Genomic DNA, 21,403 nt, shown 5'->3' with positions numbered 1-21,403 from the left:
TATTGCACTTAACAAAGTATTTAAGTACCGCGTATTTGGAGGTAAACTGGTGGATGTATAGCTGCCAAGACCTCCATTGATCTTAGGAATTGGACAGTTTTGGTCCATGGAGAAGGGCAGAAAATACATGGGCTGCCAAATGATCACATTAAAAGGTCATGAAATACAGACATCTAAAATCCCCCTTTAATTATCTTATTCTTTCATTGAAATTTATGTATACAATTTTGGTCCAATTTTGACTAAACAAAATGATGCTAATTTCCAGAAAGTTGTTTTTTATCTAAAACTTAAATACCCAAAACCTAAATTACATTTTCACTTTTAATACCATTTTTAATCTAAATAGGTTCAAAATTATGTGATTATTCATTTCTTAAAGAGAATCTGTCAGTAGAATAAACCCTCCTAAGCCGTCTATATGGACATATAGGTCATAGGAAGCTGAATAAAATGATACCTTGATATCTGCGATCCGATGTCTTATTCCAGAGAAATCAACATTTTTCTTATGTGTAAATGAGCTGTTAAGATCTATGGGCTGGACATAGATCTCCCTGAGAATCTGCTTCCAGAGAATATGTTAAATGAAAGGGGGAGTTACCAGTGTGAGACATGTAGATCAGAAGAGCAGACTGTCAGTCATTACATGTCTCACACTGGTAACATCTCATTAAAAATAAGCTCTGGAGGCAGATTCTCAGGGAGATCTGTGTCTGGCCCATAGATCTTAACAGCTCATTTACATATTAAAAAAACACAAATTTTGGTCAAATAAGACATCGGATCACAGATATGAAAGTATCATTTTATTTAGCTTCCTGTGGCCTACATGCCCATATAGACGGCTTAGGAGGGTTGATCCTACTGACAGATTCCCTTTAATACATGTGTATAGTAGTCTACATTTTTCTGATTTAGAGCTTCAAAATCTCCTGCACAGACATACAGGGAACACAGAAGGTTACTGCTTGTACATATAATTCATTAATAGTGCAGTATGCAATAAGCTCCTATGCTCCCTCTAGTGGTGGCTATAAGCCATATAGAAAAGTAACCTGATAGCAGCAAGCCAATCTCTTTATTTGAATGGTTTTTCTCTTTTTTTTACACTTTTGTATTCTTGGCCTATTAAATGTGACAGATCCACAATTTAATATTCATGTGTTGATTTCAGCATTATATATAACTGATTAAATCAACATATGCATTTTAAATTGTGAATCTGTCAAATATATGGATATATAGCACATATTAACCATATATATAGCACAACTTACTTTCTGGTGGTACCCTGTCTTTGTGTGGGCAACCTGATAAACTCCGATGGTGGGGATATAAGCCAGTCACATGACCTGTGCCATCACAGCCTGGGGTGGGACATTTGCTCTCTTTCTTTTCAGTCCGTGAGAGGTCTGATAAAAAAAGTGTAATAAATTCTAAATTGTAGGAAGAACACAGCACTTTATGAATTATCTAGCTTGTATATGTATACCATACAGTCTGGTTTAGTGGTTGGCACTATATGGCAATTAGCTTTTGAACTTATATACTTTATTACAATATCGTTATGAATGGGAAAAGTGTTAAAGGTTGTGTAAAAATTTAGATATGATGTGAACATACATAGCTCCAAATTCAGTGCCAATAAAATGTGAAAGTTCTGATATTAACTCAATAGGGAGAATGTTATAAATCATTTTTACGAGTTTTCTGCTGAAAAAATTGGCACTTCTCAGTGTTAAATTTTCTAGCCTTTTTTTTTTTTTTTTTTTTTAGAAATATGGGGGGCTTATTTGGAAGGGGCATGGCCAACATTTACGTCAGCGGTTGGTGTAAATCATAGCACATGTACGTCCTTTGATGCTCCAAATTTATTATACTTAATAAACTTTTGATACATTTACTGTATCTTACACCAGGGACCTACGCCAGTCTTAATAAAGCTTTGCTGAACTGATCAGAGTGTCAGGTACTAGAAAACTTGTATTACGTTTGCCAATGACTTAGGCTGGCCTTGCATATTACAGTTGGACGAACCTACCAGCGGGACAGACAATCACCTAATAGAGGGCCTCCTGACACTCCTCTGGTGATGGTTGTCATGGTAGAAAAAAATTGGGCATGTTGGATTGGGCATACAGTATGTATAAGAGTGGGAGTCGGGAAGATTAGCTTTTTGCCTAAGTAGTTTTTACATGATAGGTATTTAGGGATGAGCGGATCCAATTTCCTGAAGTTCACAGTTCCACGAGAATTTGAACAATTTTCAAAAAAAAATTAAAACTGTCCGGCTGCAATTTTGGTGAACCATGTAGGGCCAGAAAATGATAAGTACCCCTACCAAAAAAAAACAACTGATAACTCACCACTCACCTCTCCAGTCACTCTGCTGCCTATCATCTGGTCCTCTTCTTTCCGCCATCACGTGCCGCATCTCTGACCTCTTCACTATAGGCCAGGACTTTCAACCGCAATTAAGTTTTGGCTGTCACTGCGTGTCCTAAGGTCGCAATGTTGTGATGAAATGACATGTGTCGTGACGTTACAACGTGCAGTGACCAGGCTGGATGCCCTGGTTTACAATGAAGAGAACAAAAATGCGGCTTGTGGCGCCAGAGAGGGGAAGACTGGACGTTTGGCAGCGAGCAACAAAGCAGTCAGAAAGGTGAAGTGAGTATTATTTTTTTTTTTTTTTCCATCTTAAATTTCTTAAGATACCCCAGAGCATAATAAGAGAATGCAATTTGTAGCAAATTAATTTAAATTTAAAGAAAATTGAATCACAGGGGTAAATTTGGCAAATTCTAATCCCAAATGATCCGCTCATCACTACAGCTATCCAAACTGTATGACCAGCTTTAGACCTTAATTTGGCCACAATACTGTGTCTATGTGGGCTCATACTGTAATACACATCATGCATGCAATACCTTCTGTTGTATTCTGGATTTCCACTCCCCTAAAGACACTATACCACACAAACACTCGATGTGCCTATATATAAAACTCTACGCAAACAGCACTGCCAAGTGTAGAAGTTCCTAGTCCACCAACCCAGTTTTACAATTGGACATGTGTCTCAGCTTGCATTATTATTATTATCATTTATTTTTAGAGAACCATGGAATCCATGGTGCTGTATATGAAAAGGGGTTGCATAGAAGATACAAATATAAAATATGGTAAACAAACTAACAATGACAGACTTGTACCAAAAAGAGAGGGCCCTGCCCTTGCTGGCTTACAGTCTACAGGATAATGGTGAAGGAGACAATAGGGTAGGGGGTTGTGGCAGCTCTGGTGGTGGTGAGGTGGCATCAAGGTTATTGCAGGCCGTGAGCTTTCTTGAAGAGGTGGGTTTTAAAGTTCCATCTGAAAATTCTGAGTTTGGCGGATAATCGGATGTGCTGAGGAACAGAATTCCAGAGGATGGGAGACACACAGGAGAAGTCTTGGAAAAGTTCTTGGGAGGACAGGAGGTTGCATGGCAGAAGATATCAGGAGATTAATTTGAAGATATTCGGAACGGACAGGTTATGGACGGCTTTGTAGGTCAGCACTAGCAGTTTGAAATGGATACGTTGAAGAATTGGGAGTCAATGAAGTGATTTGCAGAGGGAAGAAGTGGAGGAGTAGCATGGAGAAAGGTGGATTAGTTGGGCAGCAGAGTTAAGGATGGACTGGAGAGGTGCGAGAGTGTTAGCAAGGTGGCCACAGAGGAGGATATTTCAGTAGTCTAGGCGTGAGATGATGAGGGCATGCACTAACATTTTAGTAGATTAAGGGTTGAGGAAAGACAGATTCTGGAAATATTTTTTGAGTTGGAGGTGGCAGGAGATGGCAAGAGCTTAGATGTGCGGTTTGAAGGAAAGGGCAAAGTCAAGGGTTACTCCGAGGCAGTAGACTTCTGGTACTGCGCAAAGCGTAATGTCATTAATTGTGATAGATAGATAGATAAGATAGAGGGGTTAGGGGAGATGGAGGAAAGATGATGAGTTCAGTTTTGTCCATATTGAGTTTTAGGAAGCAAGAGGAAAAAAAGGAGGATATGGATGATAGATACTTGGGCATTCTGGACAGCAGAGAGGGGACATCTGGACCAGAGAGGTAGATCTGAGTATCATCAGTGTATAGGTAGTAATTGAAGCTATGTGACTTTATGAGCTGTCCCAGGCCAAAGGTATAGATTGAGAAGAGTAGTGGTCCCAGGACAGAGTTTAGAGGGTCAACAACAGAGAGAGGGTGAGGTGAGGAGTTAACATGTGAATGGGAGACACTAAATGTGCAGTTAGAAAGGTATGAAGAGATCTAGGAGAGGGCAAGGTCTTTGATGCTAAGGGAAGAGAGAATTTGTAGAAGGAAGGAGTGCTCGACTGTGTCGAAGGCAGAGGACAGATCTAGGAGGAAGAGTATAGGCAATTGTCTGTTAGCTTTGATGGTAAGTCGTTAGTAATTTTGGTCAGGGCAGTTTCGGTGGAGTGGTGGAGACGGAAGCTGGACAGTAGGTTGACAAAGAGTGAGTTAGATGCGAGGTGGAGGAAAATTCAGGATGAAGTTTGGAGGCGAACGGGAGCAGCAATATGGAACAATAGCTGGATGTAGAGGTCGGTTCGAGGGATGGTTTCTTCAGGATAGGGGTGATTGTGGCATGTTTGAAAGCAGTAGGGAAGCTACCAGAAGTTAACAAGATGGGTTAGGGAACAAATGTGGTGGTGAAGTGAAGGAGGAGGTGCGATAGCACGGGGTCAAGTGCACAAGTGGTGAAGTGTGATTTGGAGAGATGACAAAGCTCTCCATCAGTGACGGTGGGGAAGAAGGTTATTGGGGAGGTGCAGTGGTCTGTTATTCGTAGGGGTTGTGGTGGTTGTGCAGTAAAGACTTTTCTTTTTTGACTGATTTTATTTTTGAAATATGCGGCAAAGTCTTCTGCAGAGATAAGGGAGATCGGAGGGGTCGGTGATGGGCGGAGGAGGGAGTTAAAAGTGTTGAATAACTGTTAGGGGTTGTGGGGAAAAGAAGATTTGAGGGTTGTGAAGTAGAGCTGTTTAGCAGAGGTGAGGTCTGATTTGAATGTGAAAATTGCTTTTCTGAATGCAATGAAGTCTTCTTGCGAGTGTGTTTTCTTCCAGCGAAGCTGTGCAACCAAGGACAATTGCTGAAGCTTTTTAGTGATGTTGATTTGTCACACTCTGCCATACACGAGAGGGGCAACCGAGTCAATAGCTGATGCGAGTGTGTCGTTGTAGAAAATGATGGCACTGTCTGTGTCATGGAGTGAAGATATGAAGGACAGTGGTAGAATAGAGTCAGAGTGTGTGTGAATGTCTAGGTGTGCAAGGTTTCTGCAGAGGTGCACTAGTTACTGGACATTGGGGGCAGGCGAGGAGGACAGGGATGAGAAAGTGAGTAGATGGTGGTGAGATAGGGAGAGATGTAAGGTTGTGAGGTTAGATAGGGAGCAGAGGCAGGTAAAGATAAGGTCTAACGTATGTCTGTCTGTGGGGGTGGCTGTGGAGGATCACTGGGTAAGATCAAAAGATGAAGAGAGCAACAGGAGTTTGGAGGCTACCGACTGTCAGGTGTCAGAGGGGATGTTTAAGTCATCCATGATGATGGTAGGAATATCAGCAGTGAGAAAGTGTAGGAGTCAAGTGGAGAAGTGGTCAGTAAAGGAAGAGGCTGGGCATGGGGGTCGGTACATATAGGCCACTTGGAGGTTAGAGGGAAAGTAGACAGAATGTACTTCAAGATTAGGGAGGATGAGGGCGGATAGAGGTGGGATTGGGTTGAAAGTGCAGTTGTTGCAAAGGATAAGACCCACTCCTCCACCATTTCTACTGCCAGGGTGAGGAGTGTGGGTGAATTGAAGGGCACCGTAACACAGCGCAGCATGTGATGTCGTGTCGGAGGGCGTCAACCATGCTTCGGTGAGGCCCAGGAAGGATAGATTGCGAGAGGTAAAGAGGTTGTGGATGACGTGGAGGTTATTGCAGATGGAACCGACGTTCCAAAGCACTCCAGAAAAAGGGAGCAACGGAGTGGGGGGTCAAAGAACTGGGTTTTATGTTGCAGAGATTATGGTAATTTCTAGTAGACTGGGAGTGATAGGAGGGACAATTAAGGGTGTAGCAGTTTTGGAGGTTCAGGATTGGGAGATACATCGCCAGCAGTAAGAGCAGCAGAGAGAGAGAGAGAGAGGAGGTGGAAGAAGAAGAGTGTCTGGCTTGTTTTGTGTTTTAATAGGGGGGATGTGAGGTTGAGGATCAGTTCTGCAGATGAGATGAGGTGGGGAGGTAAGAGGGAAGGTGAGATAATTCTTTGTTTGGGGAGTGATGGGGTTTGGGGATAGCGAAGGAGAGTGAGGATTAGTGGAGCAAAATATGTGAGGGCATATAAAAGCATGGTGAGACAGTAAGCATTATACATACAGAATATAATATAGTAACATTCTTGCTATTGGAAGTTTACAGTATTGACTTAACTCTTTCTTTTGTCTTCAAAAATGTGGGAAAAAAGGTGCTGGATATTTCTTCACCTCACAGAGCCATTATTGCTTTAAGCAAACAGCCATCGTACCTGCAGTCAAATAGTATTGTATCTACCAAATGGCACCCTACAAAAGCCATATAATTGGTAAAAAGACCAGACAAAAGAGATTTATCATTCAGATTTGGTTACAAGAGTAGTTTAATTGTATATCATTATTATATTCTGAATTTTTGTTTTAGTTTTTCTTTATTAAATTGAAAATTACTTGCAAACATCATTGTGGAAACTCACAAAGACCCTCATTTAAAAAGCACTCAAAATAAGCCCATTCCGCTCATTTAGAGGAGCTTATTATGATGAATGACCCCTCCCTTGGCCATTAAAGAAAATAATTGACCAGTAAAAAGCCAGAACAATTTGCATTCATCTCTTACAGAAAGCAGCAATTCAGATGTGAGTGGGAAGTGGCTGATTACAATGGGCTGGCTCCCCTGCCAGTTTAGTATCATGGTCTTATCACTTTTGTGCGTAAAAAAATAAAGTGTCAAGTTTCACAGTTTTCTTTCAAAGTGTTCTGTTTTAACACAGAACATATACAAAGACCAGATTTTCTGTACTTAGTGCATAAAAGCAAAGGCCACCTGCACCGAGACAAAGCTCATTAAAACAGTTTTCCTTTGTACATCGTCCTCTTACCGACCCGGTAGGATAAACATGTTTTCGAATGCATCTTATTTTACTATCAAACCAACTGGGTACAATTTTAATTTTATTCTACTCCTCTTCTTCACCAAGTGTTGCATCTCATGTCGATTTTACAATGGATTGGTGTCAAATTGTTTGGTTGGCCAAGAGGAGACACCTAGAAAATAAAAATAGCCTAAAGCGAGGCCCCTGTTTTTATTCTAATGTTTTTTTTTAAATTTATTTATTTTACTCACTTACATAGCACCATTAATTCCACAGTGCTTCACAGACATTATGGGTATTGTCCCCATTGGGGCTCACAATCTACATTCCCTATCAGTATGTCTTTGGAATGCAGGAGGAAACCAGAGAACCCGGAGGAAACTCACTCAAACACGGGGAGAGCATACAAACTCCTTGCAGATGTTGTCCTTGGTGGGATTTGAACCCAGGACCTCAGGGCTGCAAGGCTGCAGTGCTATCCACTGAGCCACCATGCTGCCCTCATGTAAGGGTTTATTTGATATCATAAAATAAATCCTTAAAAGGGTTGTACATAATTAGAAAAGATCCTTTTTGTCCAAAACAGCACCACACTTGCCCAAAGGTGGCATATGGTATTGCATCCCATCCCTATCCTTGTCAAAAGAGCTAATCTGCAACAGTAGAAACAACCTGTAGAATCATGTTGATCTTAGTTATTCTCCAATTTATGGAATCCGAGGGCCACCATAGGAGTCCAATCTCACGACTCTGTTGTCGGATATCCCGGGGCCAGGGGCTCCTTCCCTATCCCTGTTCCCCAGATTACTTCTGATGTGTAAGACGCTGGGGCTACATACCTTACTGAGCTCTTGAATCAGCCCTTAATCTGTTCCTTCCGCCACCCAGGAAAGTGGGGAGTAGTAGTGTATAAGAATACACAAACAAGACTAACAAGGGAAGACATAGAGGGATAACTGAAAATATTAATCATACAACTATGCACTCACAAACAACAGAGTGGAACACCGGGGAGTGAAGGAAGTAAAAAAACAAAATAGGAGAGCAAGAGGATTTGCACGCAACCGAATCACCAAGCAACAGTCTTTAGATAATCACTCCAAACGCCTCCTCAAACAACCAACTCCTCCAGCTCCAGAACCAGGCAGCATTAAATTAACACTGACATCCCTGATAGCCAGTGTTGAGTATATATAGGAGAGGAGAGTGGCCAACACTGAACAGCTGAGACCATCACTGCTGGAAAGCTCTAGAAGCTCTCAACTGAACAAATTAACCTTTGCACTGCTAGCAGAAACCTCTACTGTTTAATATGATGATGAAGTGCTTTTAATCAGTGCAGGAGTATGGGAAATCAGACGCTGCGGTCTTCTGGCACCTCTGTCGCTGTAAACCCGTAACATCCAGTTAGTCTTTCCGACCACTTAAATGACCACTTAAAGGACAGAACTATGACTGTGTCCAGAATGAAAATAGGCCCATAGAGATGAGTCAGAGACACTATACTACCACGTTGAGCTCATTGCCTGGGAGATAGCATAAAACTCTATCAAATTGTATTTTTTGGGATCCCTGTTCCTTTAATGACTACCTTATCCAACAATTAGCATTTGTAAATGGCACCACTGCCAGGTAAGTCTGCAAGGGGAAATTACCCTTTTGAAATGATGAACATTAGTTGAAAGTAACTCAACCAACAAGACTCATCAGTATAATCCAGGGCTCTCAGGACTAATTTCATCGCTACTTATAGACATTACACACAAGGGGATTGCCTTAAGTTCCTCATTGGCAAAAAGACAAGTTTCTTCTTTTAATACAAATAATCTACTTTAATTAGTTCTGCAACGAGAAAATGTGGAGGGCGACAACAAGGAAGTGTTCTAATAATGATGAAGGATGGCAGCATAGCAGCACATCGGGGCGGTATTATGAAATATGGGCCATCTACAAAGGACGATAATGGGAGAAACAGGAGGATTGATTCAGATCTGGGGGCTTCCGAGACTTACACTCCAACCTGCGTCATTCCCTTTTACTATCTGTAAATTATCAATAATTATACTGCACGTCTTTCGCTACTTTCATTTTTTTTATTAAAGTCAAACTTAAAACCTGGAGGCGAGGCGCATGTTTGGTACATTTAATGCATGAATATTATAGATGTAAGGCAGAATACGTCATAAAGGGTATAGATTGTTACTGACGACATAAAATATACATATGTCAGTATGGAGGAACATAGGGAGACAAGTAAAATGCTGCAAAGTCCTGTCCCTGAGCGAGACCTCTCAATGGGAGGTAATGCAGGGGAGTAACTACGGTCAGAAAAGATCAGGGCCCCAAGCCCACAAATATGTTTTGACTCCACAAACGGACTTTCCCTCAAGAAAAATGTAACATCACAGATAACACATATAGAAAATTGTAATAGATCAATAGATGTTACGTACCCTGCTATAAAACACAGCACATAAAACATACTGATAACCCTCTGTGTACAGATGATATATAATATTTGCCATAGCCATAAATATAAGTAAGAACCATGGTCCATAAGAGGAACTCCCAAAATACTAAAGACAAAAATAGGCAGGCAATATAAGAGCTTATATATCCCAAAAAAAGGTTTTCAAAATTAAGAAAGTGTACTACTAAATTAATATAACAAAGTACAAATTTTATTAAACATATTAAAACATGAGTATCATAATAACAGGAAAATAGCAATACACAACAGTAACTGGTATTAGATAGATGGTGTAGACACAGGATGTGTTTCTTAGACATTCCTCACATGTATTAAAGCTGTCAAACAGTCGCAAATCATGTACACGAGAGTGACTCAAACATAACACACGAGCACGCTGAAGATACTCGGAAAACAGCCGAACATGCTCGCCAGCAGGGTTAACAGAACATACTCGCTCATCACTAAATGGTAGTTAAAGAAGTATGTGCACTACTTATCTGCCAAAGAGGTCTAGCATACAAACAGTAAAGGGCAGGACCTTGATCCATACAATAGTCAACTTTACAGAGGCATACTGCTAAGTAACAAGTAAAAGTACATATAAGCAATCAAAAGGCAGAGCCAAGAGAAGGGACAGGGCTCCTCAAAGACACATAATGGCAGAATGATGAGGACGACTACCTAGTTTTAGGTCCCCTCAGCAGGGCTTCCTGAGAGAACCAAAAACTAGGTGGTCGCCCTCATCTATTTTACAAAACTAAACCAAACGCCCCTGATGACTCAAAAAGTGATGAAACGCATCGGGTGGTTTGTAGGAGAGGATACTTACCCATGAAAGCTTTGAATGTACGGATGCCGCAGTCCTAGGTGAGATCAATCCATGTTTCTTTATTGGAATACCCTTTGAATGTTATGCTATTATAGCGAGTATAATAGGAAACAAGAACTGGAGTACCCTATGTATAGGCACTCCTGGTGGATCTGTTGAACACACATTATGAAAGTGCTGAGGAAATAGAACACCAGAGCTGCAGCATGGATATCTACTATCATGATATATTGTGAATTACATCCCTATCATGTGCATAGCTTGACCAGGTATATGCCAAGCTCGCCAATGACTTAAGAGTGCAATAAGAAGGTGATAAATGTGGATGGTCTGTTGTATATGGACACACTTTTGAATTTCTTTGTCTCATGGCGATGATACTTCCATAAACTGCACTATATGACGGACATACATTAGACCTTATCTTCACCCGTCTCTGCTCCCTATCTATCTTCACAACCTCCCCTCTCCCCCTATCTGACCACCATCTACTCACTTTCTCATCCCTGTCTTCCTCTCCTGTCACCCATGTCCAGCAACTAGTACACCCCCGCAGAAACCTTGCACATCTAGACACTCATACACTCTCTGACTCTATTCTACCACTGACATCCATATCTTCACTCCATGACATAAACAGAGCCACTGCCTTCTACAATGCCACTCTCGCATCAGCTACTGATGTAGTCGCCCCACTCGTGCATGGCAGAGTGCGACAAATCAATAGACAACCCTGGCACAATAACCTCACTAAAAAACTTCGGCAAGTGTCCAGGGTTGCGCAGCGGCATTGGAAGAAAACACATTCACATGATAACTTTACTGCATTCAAACAAGCAACACTCACTTTCAAATCAGCTCTCACCTCTGCTAAAGAAGCCTATTTCACAACTCTTGTATCTTCCTTATCCTACAATCCCAAACAGTTATTCAACACTTTTAACTCCCTCCTCCACCCTCCACTGCCCCCTCCGACCCCCCTCATCTCTGCTGAGGACTTTGCCACACACTTCAAAAATAAGAAAGACCAAGCAAGGCAAGTCTTTATTGTTCAACCAACACAACCCCTTTGTATACCAGACCAATGACCTTCCCCTATATCATCCCTCTCCAACATCACTGAAGGAGAGCTTACTCGCCTCCTCTCCAAATCAATGCACTCGACCCCATCCCATCCCACCTCCTCCCCAACCTTACTACCACACTTATATCGGCCCTAACCCACCTCTTCAACCTATCACTAACCTCTGGTACCTTCCCTTCTGCTTTCAAACATGCCACAATCACGCCTATCCTCAAAAAGCCATCCCTCGACCCGACCGCTATGTCAAGCTATCGCCCCATATCGCTATTCCCATTTGCTTCCAAACTTCTTGAGCAACATGTTCACACTAAACTTTCCTCCCATCTCTCATCTGACTTGCTCTTCGACAACCTACAATCTGGTTTCCGTCCCCATCCTTCCACTGAAACTGCCCTGACCAAAATTACTAATGGCCTACTTACAGCCAAAGCTAGCAGACAATTTGCTATACTCCCCCTTCTAGACCTGTCCTCTGCCTTCGACACAGTTGACTACTGCCTCCTACTACAAATCCTCTCTTTCTTTGGCGTCAAAGACCTTGCCCTATCCTGGATCTCCTCATTCCTTTCCAACCACACATCTAGCGTCTCCCACTCCCACACGACCTCCTCATCCCGCCATCTCTCTGTTGGAGTCCCTCAAGGCTCTGTCCAAGTACCCTTACTCTTCTCAATGTATACCCTTGGCCTGGGACAACTCATAAATTTCCAAGACTTCCAGTATCACCTATACGCTGATGACACTCAGATCTACCTCTCTGGCCCAAACGTCACCTCTCTGCTTTCCAGAGTCCCAGAGTGTCTATCAGCCATATCCTCCTTCTTCTCCTCTCCCTTCCTCAAGCTCAATGTGGACAAAACTGAACTTATCATCTTTCCTCCATCTCATCTCACGTATCTTCCCTACCTGATCTATCTATCACAATAAACAACATCACACTTTCCCCTGTACCAGAGATTCGCTGCCTCGGAGTAGCCCTTGAATCTGCCCTGTCCTTCAAACCACACATCCAACCTCTTTCCACCTCTTGTCGCCTCCAGCTCAAAAATATTTCCAGAATCCGTCCCTTCCTCAACCGTCAATCTACTAAAATGCTTGTGCATACCCTCATCATTTCCCCCATGGACTACTGCAACATCCTCCTCTGTGGCCTACCTGCTAACACTCTCGCACCTCTCCAATCCATTAATAACTCTGCTGCCCGACTAATTCATCTCTATCCTCATTACTCCTCCGCTTCCCCCCACTGCAAATACCTTCACTGGCTCCCATTTCCCCAGCGTATCCAATTCAAACTACTAACACTGACCTACAAAGCCATCCATAACCTTTCTCCTCCGTACATCTAAGAACTAATTTCCCGATATTTTCCCTCACGTAATCACCAGTCCTCCCAAGACCTCCTTCTCTCCTCCACACTTATTTGTTCCTCACCCAATTGCCTCCAAGACTTCTCCCGAATATCCCCCATCCTCTGGAATTCTGTGCCCCAACACATCTGACTATCCACCACACTCGGATCCTTCAGACAGAACCTGAAAACCCATCTCTTCAAGAAAGCCTACAGCCTGCCATGACCCCACTGCCTCCTCAACACCACTGGAGCTGCTGCCTTACCAACACCTGACCTGCGCCACCTACTGTTTCCTTCCCCACCACCCTGTAGAATGTAAGCCCGCAAGGGCAGGGTCCTCCTCCCTCTGTACCAGTCCCTCATTGTTTATTTATTACTGTAAGTGATACCTGTATTGTGTATGTAACCCCTTCTTATGTACAGCACCATGGAATCAATGGCGCTATATAAATAAATAATAATATATAAGCACTTTTTCCCCATTGGGTATAGTGGGAAGTGTCATACTCTATCGCCAACTGACAAAAACGGGTCAGGAATAAGGCTAGCACAAACTTTATGTACCCCCGTTATGTGGATTTAGCCTGTTCTGATATATGTCAGACTGGCCAGGGGTTCAGAATGCATGGAGTAAGCGACTAATGTGGGCGGTCTGGCTACAGTATGTTAAAATGAATTGATCACTGCACTTTCATGGAATACCTTTATGATTGCAATGCTTAAGCACTTTTTCCCAACTGGGCTTAGTGGGAAGTGCTATATACCACCACAGGCCGAAAAGTACATTTGACAGAATAGGCCAATACATACACCGTATTGAGGTTGGCCTACTCTGTCTTTGAACAGTGTTGGTATATATGAAATTGGGATTTGTGATCACTGTATGAGCCGGTTTCCCCTGCTTTTTTGTTGTTACATTAGTGTGGTTTATTGTCTGTTGGAGCACATGCACTTTATTTGGGTCTATATGTCTTTTAAAATATTTAATTAAAGATTATATTTTAAATAAATATGATTTAGTGCTAACACAATTCTACAATATCCCTGAATCAGTTAAACTTTATTAGCCTCCGCTATCTGCCAGTATGAAGGACCCCACAGTCCCTCACACAGAATGAAGGCCTCCAAGGCCCCACACACAGAAGCAGGGCCCCGACTTCTCTACACTTGATATGGGAGCCATCACAGCCCCCCACACAGTATAATGACCCCAACAGCTCCTCACACAATATAATGGCCCCCTCAACTCCCCACTCATTATGATGACCACGTCCAGAGGGTGCAGATTATGCTGAAATTGTAATTACGGGGGAGGAGAAAGGCCCAATCCCAAGTTGGACCAAGCCCTCTCGACTCACGGGCCCCAAAGCGGCTACGTGGGCTGTACACCTCTGCAAAAACAGCTTTCGGACAAGAATGGTGGTGTTTCTTGAAGTCAAACAAGTTGGATGTCTATTCCCCTTATATAAAAAATGTCACAATACAGCCATTTCTCCACACTACCATATATCACAAATTGTATAAAAACAGCATAAACACAACAGATCTTTTTTAGATTTCTTTACCCAGAAAATAGCTTATATTTTCATCTTTACACTTGGGCTTGGGAAAGGGGGAGGACCCCCGAAATGTCGCCGCAGGTGTAAACCCTCTGATCATCAAACAGCGTCTCTGCCACCATACTTGCTCTTTGGAGTGAATGGACTGTCTACATTCAACCTGGGTGATGAAGATGGTGATTATGAGCAGCACAGTGGCTCAGTGGTTAGCACTGTAGCCTCACAGCACTGTGGTCCTGGGTTCTAATCCCACCAAGGACAACATCTGCAAGGAGTTTGTATGTTCTCCCCATGTTTGCGTGGGTTTCCTTTGGGCTCTCTGGTTTCCTCCCACACTCCAAAGACATACTGATAGGGAATTTATGTTGTGAGCCCCAATGGGGGGTATGGAAAGTATTCAGACCCCTTTAAATTTTTTACTCTTTGTTTCATTGCAGCCATTTGGTAAATTCTAAAAAAGTTCATTTTTTTCTCATTAAAGTACACTCTGCACCCCATCTTTACTGAAAAAAATCAGAAATGTAGAAATTTTTGCAAAATAATTAAAAAAGAAAAACTGAAATATCACATGGTCATAAGTATTGCTCAGACACTCATATTTAAGTCACATGCTGTGCATTTCCTTGTGATCCTCCTTGAGATTGTTCTACTCCTTCAGTGGAGTCCAGCTGTGTTCAATTAAACTGATAGGACTTGATTTGGAAGGTACACACCTGTCTATATATGACCTCACAGCTCACAGTGCATGTCAGACCAAATGAGAATCATGAGCTCAAAGGAAATGCCCAAGGAGCTCAGAGACAGAATTGTGGCAAGGCACAGATCTGACCCAGGTTACAAAAGAATTTCTGCAGTACTCAAGGTTCCTATGAGCACAGTGGCTTCCATAATCCTTAAATGGAAGAAGTTTGGGACCACTAGAAGTCTTCCTAGACCTGGCTGTCAAGCCAAACTGAACAATCGTGGGAGAAGAGCCTTGGTGAGAGAGGTAAAGAAGAACCCCAAGATCACTGTGGCTGAGCTCCAGAGATGCAGTAGGGAGATGGGAGAAAGTTCCACAAAGTCAACTATCACTGCAGCCCTCCACCAGTCGGGCCTTTATGTCAGAGTGGCCCGACGGAGACGAAGACAAAAATTTTTGGTGATAATTCTAAGCGGTATGTGTGGAGAAAACCAGGCACTGCTCACCTGCCCAATACAATCCCAACAGTGAAACATGGTGGTGGCAGCCTCATGCTATGGGGGTGTTTTTCAGCTGCAGGGATAGGATGACTGATTGCAATTGAAGAAAACATGAATGAGGCCAAGTACAGAGATATCCTGGATGAAAACCTCTTCCAGAGTGCTCTGGACCTCAGACTTGGCCAAACGTTTACCTTCTAACAAGACAATGACCCTAAGCACACAGCTAAAATAACAAAGGAGTGGCTTCAGAACAACTCTGTGACCATTCTTGACTGGCTCAGCCAGAGCCCTGACCTAAACCCGATTGAGCATCTCTGGAGAGACCTGAAAATGGCTGTCTACCAACGTTCACCATCCAACCTGACAGAACTGGAGAGGATCTGCAAGGAAGAATGGCAGAGGATCCCCAAATCCAGGTGTGAAAAACTTGTTGCATCATTCCCAAGAAGACTCATGGCTGTACTAGCTCAAAAGGGGGCTTCTACTCAATACTGAGCAAAGGGTCTGAATACTTATGACCATATGATATTTCAGTTTTTCTTTTTTAATAAATTTGCAAAAAATTCTACATTTCTGTTTTTTTTCAGTCAAGATGGGGTGCAGGGTGTACTTTAATGAGAAAAAAATGAACTTTTTAGAATTTACCAAATGGCTGCAATGAAGCAAAGAGTGAAAAATTTAAAGGGGTCTGAATACTTTCCGTACCCACTGTATGCTATTTTTGTGCAATTTTTGCTATTTCTTGAAGAACATATTTATGTTTTTCTTATCTCACACAACCCTTGAAAATCTTTTTTTCCACAATAATACTTTTTTTTAGTCTAAACAATAACTTGTGTATCCCTTTCAATCAGACATAAAATGTCATGAAGAATAATGAACCCTATGCTGCTATAGGACTCTTCAATCTGAGATCTAAATTTAGGAGTTAGATCTCAAAATTATTAGAACATTTTATTGGAAAGGTTTGCAGAGTGATTGCATAAACATATATTCCACAATTGGATGAGTCCTGCATGACAATTTATGCATTTCACATGACTATGGATTTTCAGTAGAAGCCACAAACTGTATAAAATAATCCACCAAAAAATAAGCTATTTTTATTTTCTATTTGTTTTTAAGTTTTATTCAATATATATTTAGTCATTTTTTTTAATTCTTATAAACATTTGTTTTATTGTATAGCATCAGTTAATTAGTTCAGCAAAAATATAGCTGAAATATATAGGAGACATAGCAATGTGTTGATATAATGTTCAGGAAAGGACAGAGCGCAGAACATAATATAGACAACATCTCTTTTAATGATACATTTAGATTTATGTTTCTACCGACTATTGAATTATACTCAGTTCTCTTCTCATAGCAAGGAAGAGAAGAAGTGAATTGCATTTAAGAAAGAAATTGCTATCGATTCTCACCTAAGACGCATCATGACTTGCCTCTGAAATGATTTTCACCACCCAACCATCAATGGATAATTAATGAGCAGTCACTGTCATTGCCTTCCATCATTATCCATCCATATATACTATAGGTCTATCAGGGCACATTGCCTTCATCATTACGACTGTTCATAAAGACATCAGAGCTTCGGTAAACAGCGGCTACATTACTGACTAATGATAGTTTTGATCTTTAACTATTACTTTCCATAAATCATTAATGTTCTAAAATCGACTGCTTGTGGAGCTAAAATATGAAATCGCCCCAAAGCTACCTACCCCAGATAGGCTCATAAAGCAATCCACCAGTAAAAATTTTTTTTAAAAAAATTGAAATTGTCTCTACGGTTAATTGGAAATTCTCTAAAATTTGCAGTTTCACATGAATTTGAAAATTTTGAGATTCGAATTGCGGTTCTCAAAAAGAAAAAGAAAACTTGCCCAGTACCATTTCCCACATTGCTGAAGGATCAGAGAGCGGGCAAAAATCAATTTGCATTGCTGCGCATGCTTCCCCATAGTGCAAGTAAATCTTAAGGATTATCTTACTTTACGGTGATCAGTATTGGGGCCATCACAAATCAATGATTCACAGTCGAGCACAGTTTGTCCGGCAAAGTCATTTTCCATCTGTAGAGTCACTGGGTAAGTCTCTCTCTTTAGAGTTTAAGCTCTTACAATCAGCGGGATCATCTATTTCTCTCATGTAGAGTGTAAGCTCTTATGGTCAGCAGGGTCCTCTCTCTCCTATAGAGTGTAAGCTCTTATGATCAGCGGAGACCTCTCTCTCTGGAAGAGTGTAAGCTCTTATGATCAGCGGAGACCTCTCTCTCCTGTAGAGTGTAAGCTCTTATGATCAGCGGAGACTTCTCTCTCTTGCAGAGTGTAAGCTCTTATGGTCAGCGGGGTCTCTCTTTCTCTCTCCTGTAGAGTGTAAGCTCTTATGATCAGCAGGGTCCTCTCTCTCCTGTCGAATGTAAGCTCTTATGGTCAGCAGGGTCCTCTCTCTCTCCTGTAGAATGTAATCTCTTATGATCAGCAGGGTCCTCTCTCTCCTGTAGAGTGTAAGCTCTTATGGTCAGCAGGGTCCTCTCTCTCCTGTAGAATGTAAGCTCTTATGATAAGCGGAGACCTCTCTCTCTGGAAGAGTGTAAGCTCTTATGATCAGCGGAGACCTCTCTCTCCTGTAGAGTGTAAGCTCTTATGGTCAGCAGGGTCCTCTCTCTCCTGTAGAATGTAAGCTCTTATGATAAGCGGAGACCTCTCTCTCTGGAAGAGAGTAAGCTCTTATGATCAGCGGAGACCTCTCTCTCCTGTAGAGTGTAAGCTCTTATGATCAGCGGAGACCTCTCTCTCTTGTAGAGTGTAAGCTCTTATGGTCAGTGGGATCCTCTTTTTCCTGTAGAGTGTAAGCTCCTATGGTCAGCGGAGTTCTCTCTCTCTCTACTGTAGAGTGTAAGCTCTTACAATCAGCGGGATCCTCTATTTCTCTCCTGTAGAGTATAATCTCTTATTACCAGCAAGGACCTCTCTCTCTCCTGTAGAGTGTAAGCTCTTATGATCAGCGGAGACCTCTCTCTCTTGTAGAGTGTAAGCTCTTATGGTCAGCGGGGTCCTCTCTTTCTCTCTCCTCTAGAGTGTAAGCTCTTATCGTCAACGGGGTCCTTTCTGTCTCTATCCTGTAGAGTGTAAGCTCTTATAGTCAGCTGGGTCCTCTCTCTCCTATAGAGTGTAAGCTCCTGTGGTCAGCAGGGTCTTCTCTCTCCTGTAGAGTGTAAGCTCTCATGGTCAGCAGGGTCCTCTCTCTCTCTTTTGTAGAGTGTAAGCTCTTATGGTCAGCTGGGTCCTCTCTCTCTCCTGTAGAGTGTAAGCTCTTATGGTCAGCTGGGTCCTCTCTCTCTCTCCTGTAGAGTGTAAGCTCTTATGGTCAGCTGGGTCCTCTCTCTCTCCTGTAGAGCATAAGCTCTTATGGTCAGATGGGTCCTCTCTCTCTCTCTCTCTTCTGTAGAGTGTAAGCTTTTATGGTCAGCAGGGTCCTCTCTCTCTCTTTTGTAGAGTGTAAGCTCTTATGGTCAGCAGGGTCCTCTCTCTCCTATAGAGTGTAAGCTCTTATGGTCAGCAGGGTCCTATCTCTCTCCTGTAGAGTGTAAGCTCTTATGGTCAGCAGGGTCCTCTCTGTACTATAGAGTGTAAGCTCTTATGGTCAGCAGGGTCCTCTGTTTCTCTCTCCTGTAGAGTGTAAGCTCTTATGGTCAGCAGGGTCCTCTCTGTACTATAGAGTGTAAGCTCTTATGGTCAGCAGGCTCCTCTTTCTCTCCTGTAGAGTGTAAGCTCTTATGGTCAGCAGGGTCCTCTGTTTCTCTCTTCTGTAGAGTGTAAGCTCTTATGGTCAGCAGGCTCCTCTTTCTCTCCTGTAGAGTGTAAGCTCTTATGGTCAGTAGGGTCCTTTCTTTCTCCTGTAGAGTGTAAGCTCTTATGATCAGCAAGGTCCTTTCTCTTTCTCTTTTGTAGAGTGTCAGCTCTTATGATCAATGGATTCTCACTCTGTCTCGCTATCCTCTCCCCCATGTGTATTTTCTGAGCAATTACAAACTTTCCAGTATTGAGATTTGAGCCAATTTATTCACGACAAATTGAACTTGAATTTTAAAAGATCCATCATCTCTAGTGATTATATTTTATTGTAATACAATTGTAAATACCCATAAAAGCCCACCGTGCTAGTTTAGTTTAGCGTGTGGGTTTTATATCTGTATTATTGGTGCACATTACATATAATAATGCGCTTCTTTGGTCGTCCCTCTAATAACTTTAAATAACTAATTATGAACATATCTAGTGAGCCTAATAGAAATGTTTTTCTTTTAATTTCATACATTTTCGAAATAACCTTAAAGGGAGTCTGTCAGCACAGAATGACTGTTCAAACTAAGCACAAGCACTCGGTGCATCATGGCGGGGCCAATTAGATCAGTGCACCTTCCCACCTACTTATTTTTCCATCTACCAACACCCCTCCGCTCTCTTTATTGCCAGTTCTGGTTTTATAAAATCCAGTGCAAGGTGGAAATGGAAACCAAATAGGTGTGAAGATGTCCTAAACTGCTCAGTCATGCCAAATTTGGATTAAACACCTGTGCTTGGTTTGATCGGTCATATTATGCTAACAGACTACATTTAAGACCAGTGTTAGGGACAGAAACAACTAATCCCTTCATAAAACAGATTATATTTCTTTTGATCAAACTGCATATCTTCCAATAATTTACCTTTTTTGGACATTCTTCAGTCTCATTTAATGAGAAAGCTAAAAAACAATGTGTTATTGAGGCCTTATGTAAGAGAAGAAAAAGAGGAGACTAAAACAAAAGCTATCACAGTTTCTCAAATGTGAGAATGTATTTTTTTTTATCTTAGCCTTGGTATGTGGTGGATACTGAAATATTTAATTTCAATAAACACTTAACATTGATGGTTTTTGGTAAATTTACCAAATTTCTCTCATTTCTTCAATCAAGTAACTTGAATAAAAGAGAATCGAAAGACTACGCCTAAAAAGTTAATATTGTTGATGCACTAATTGAAATGGAAGGGTTTAAAAAAAAAATCACCCTTGGTACTGTAATCTTAAAGAGAACCTGTCAGCAGGATTTTGCTAAGTAAACTACCGGCAGTGTCATGTTGGGGCTGCTGCACTGATTAAAATGATACCTTCGGTGAAAAAAAATCAGTTTTGTGGTTCTTATGTAATTTTTGTGTGACGTTTTGAGTTAATGATATGCTCCTGCTTTGGGGTGGGACTGTGGGAGGGTCTTTTCTTTGTGCTCTAGGCCAGATCAGCAAGATAAGACCTGCCCACAGGCCCACCCAAAAGCACAAACATTAACTCAAAACTTCACACAAAGATTACACAAGAACCACAAAACTTATTTTTTCACCAAAGATATCATATTAATCAGTGTAAAGGCACCAACATGACACTGCCTGTAGTTTACTTAGCAATATCCTGCTCATGGGTTCTCTTTAATGAAATTAATCAAATAATTGGGACAATTACTCTTTGGCAAAATAATTGTATTAAATATCTTGATAATATTTTGCTTAATGATAACAAAACAGAACTTGCAGAAGAGAAAACTATTTCCCTGCACTTTCTTTAAGTAAGACTTTGATTATTAAGTGCTTTAGACACTTTTTGCACTTCCCAGGACAGGGGCATTGAGGGAAACTCGTAATTTTTTTTACTTCGTAAAAGCACTTACAGAATTAGATAGGAATATTAAGGGTAT

General features: G+C 41.6%; 1 protein-coding gene across 17 annotated transcripts in view; it reads right to left on the bottom strand.

Moving 5' to 3' along the window:
- MYT1L (myelin transcription factor 1 like) overlaps positions 1-21,403 on the bottom strand; it is a 679,346-nt gene that overhangs the window by 87,929 nt on the left and 570,014 nt on the right. For all 17 annotated transcript variants that reach the window (XM_073674215.1, XM_073674210.1, XM_073674221.1 and 14 more), the window contains one exon: positions 1,281-1,415. In XM_073674215.1, coding sequence (XP_073530316.1) covers positions 1,281-1,415 — 135 coding nt within the window. The remainder of the gene's footprint in view (positions 1-1,280; positions 1,416-21,403) is intronic.

This window comes from Phyllobates terribilis, unplaced genomic scaffold (genome assembly GCF_046119375.1).
Source record: "Phyllobates terribilis strain yellow unplaced genomic scaffold, ASM4611937v1 Scaffold_3__8_contigs__length_932513732, whole genome shotgun sequence".
NCBI classification, from domain to species: Eukaryota; Metazoa; Chordata; class Amphibia; order Anura; family Dendrobatidae; genus Phyllobates; species Phyllobates terribilis.
This window is presented reverse-complemented; position numbering and strand designations above follow the sequence as displayed.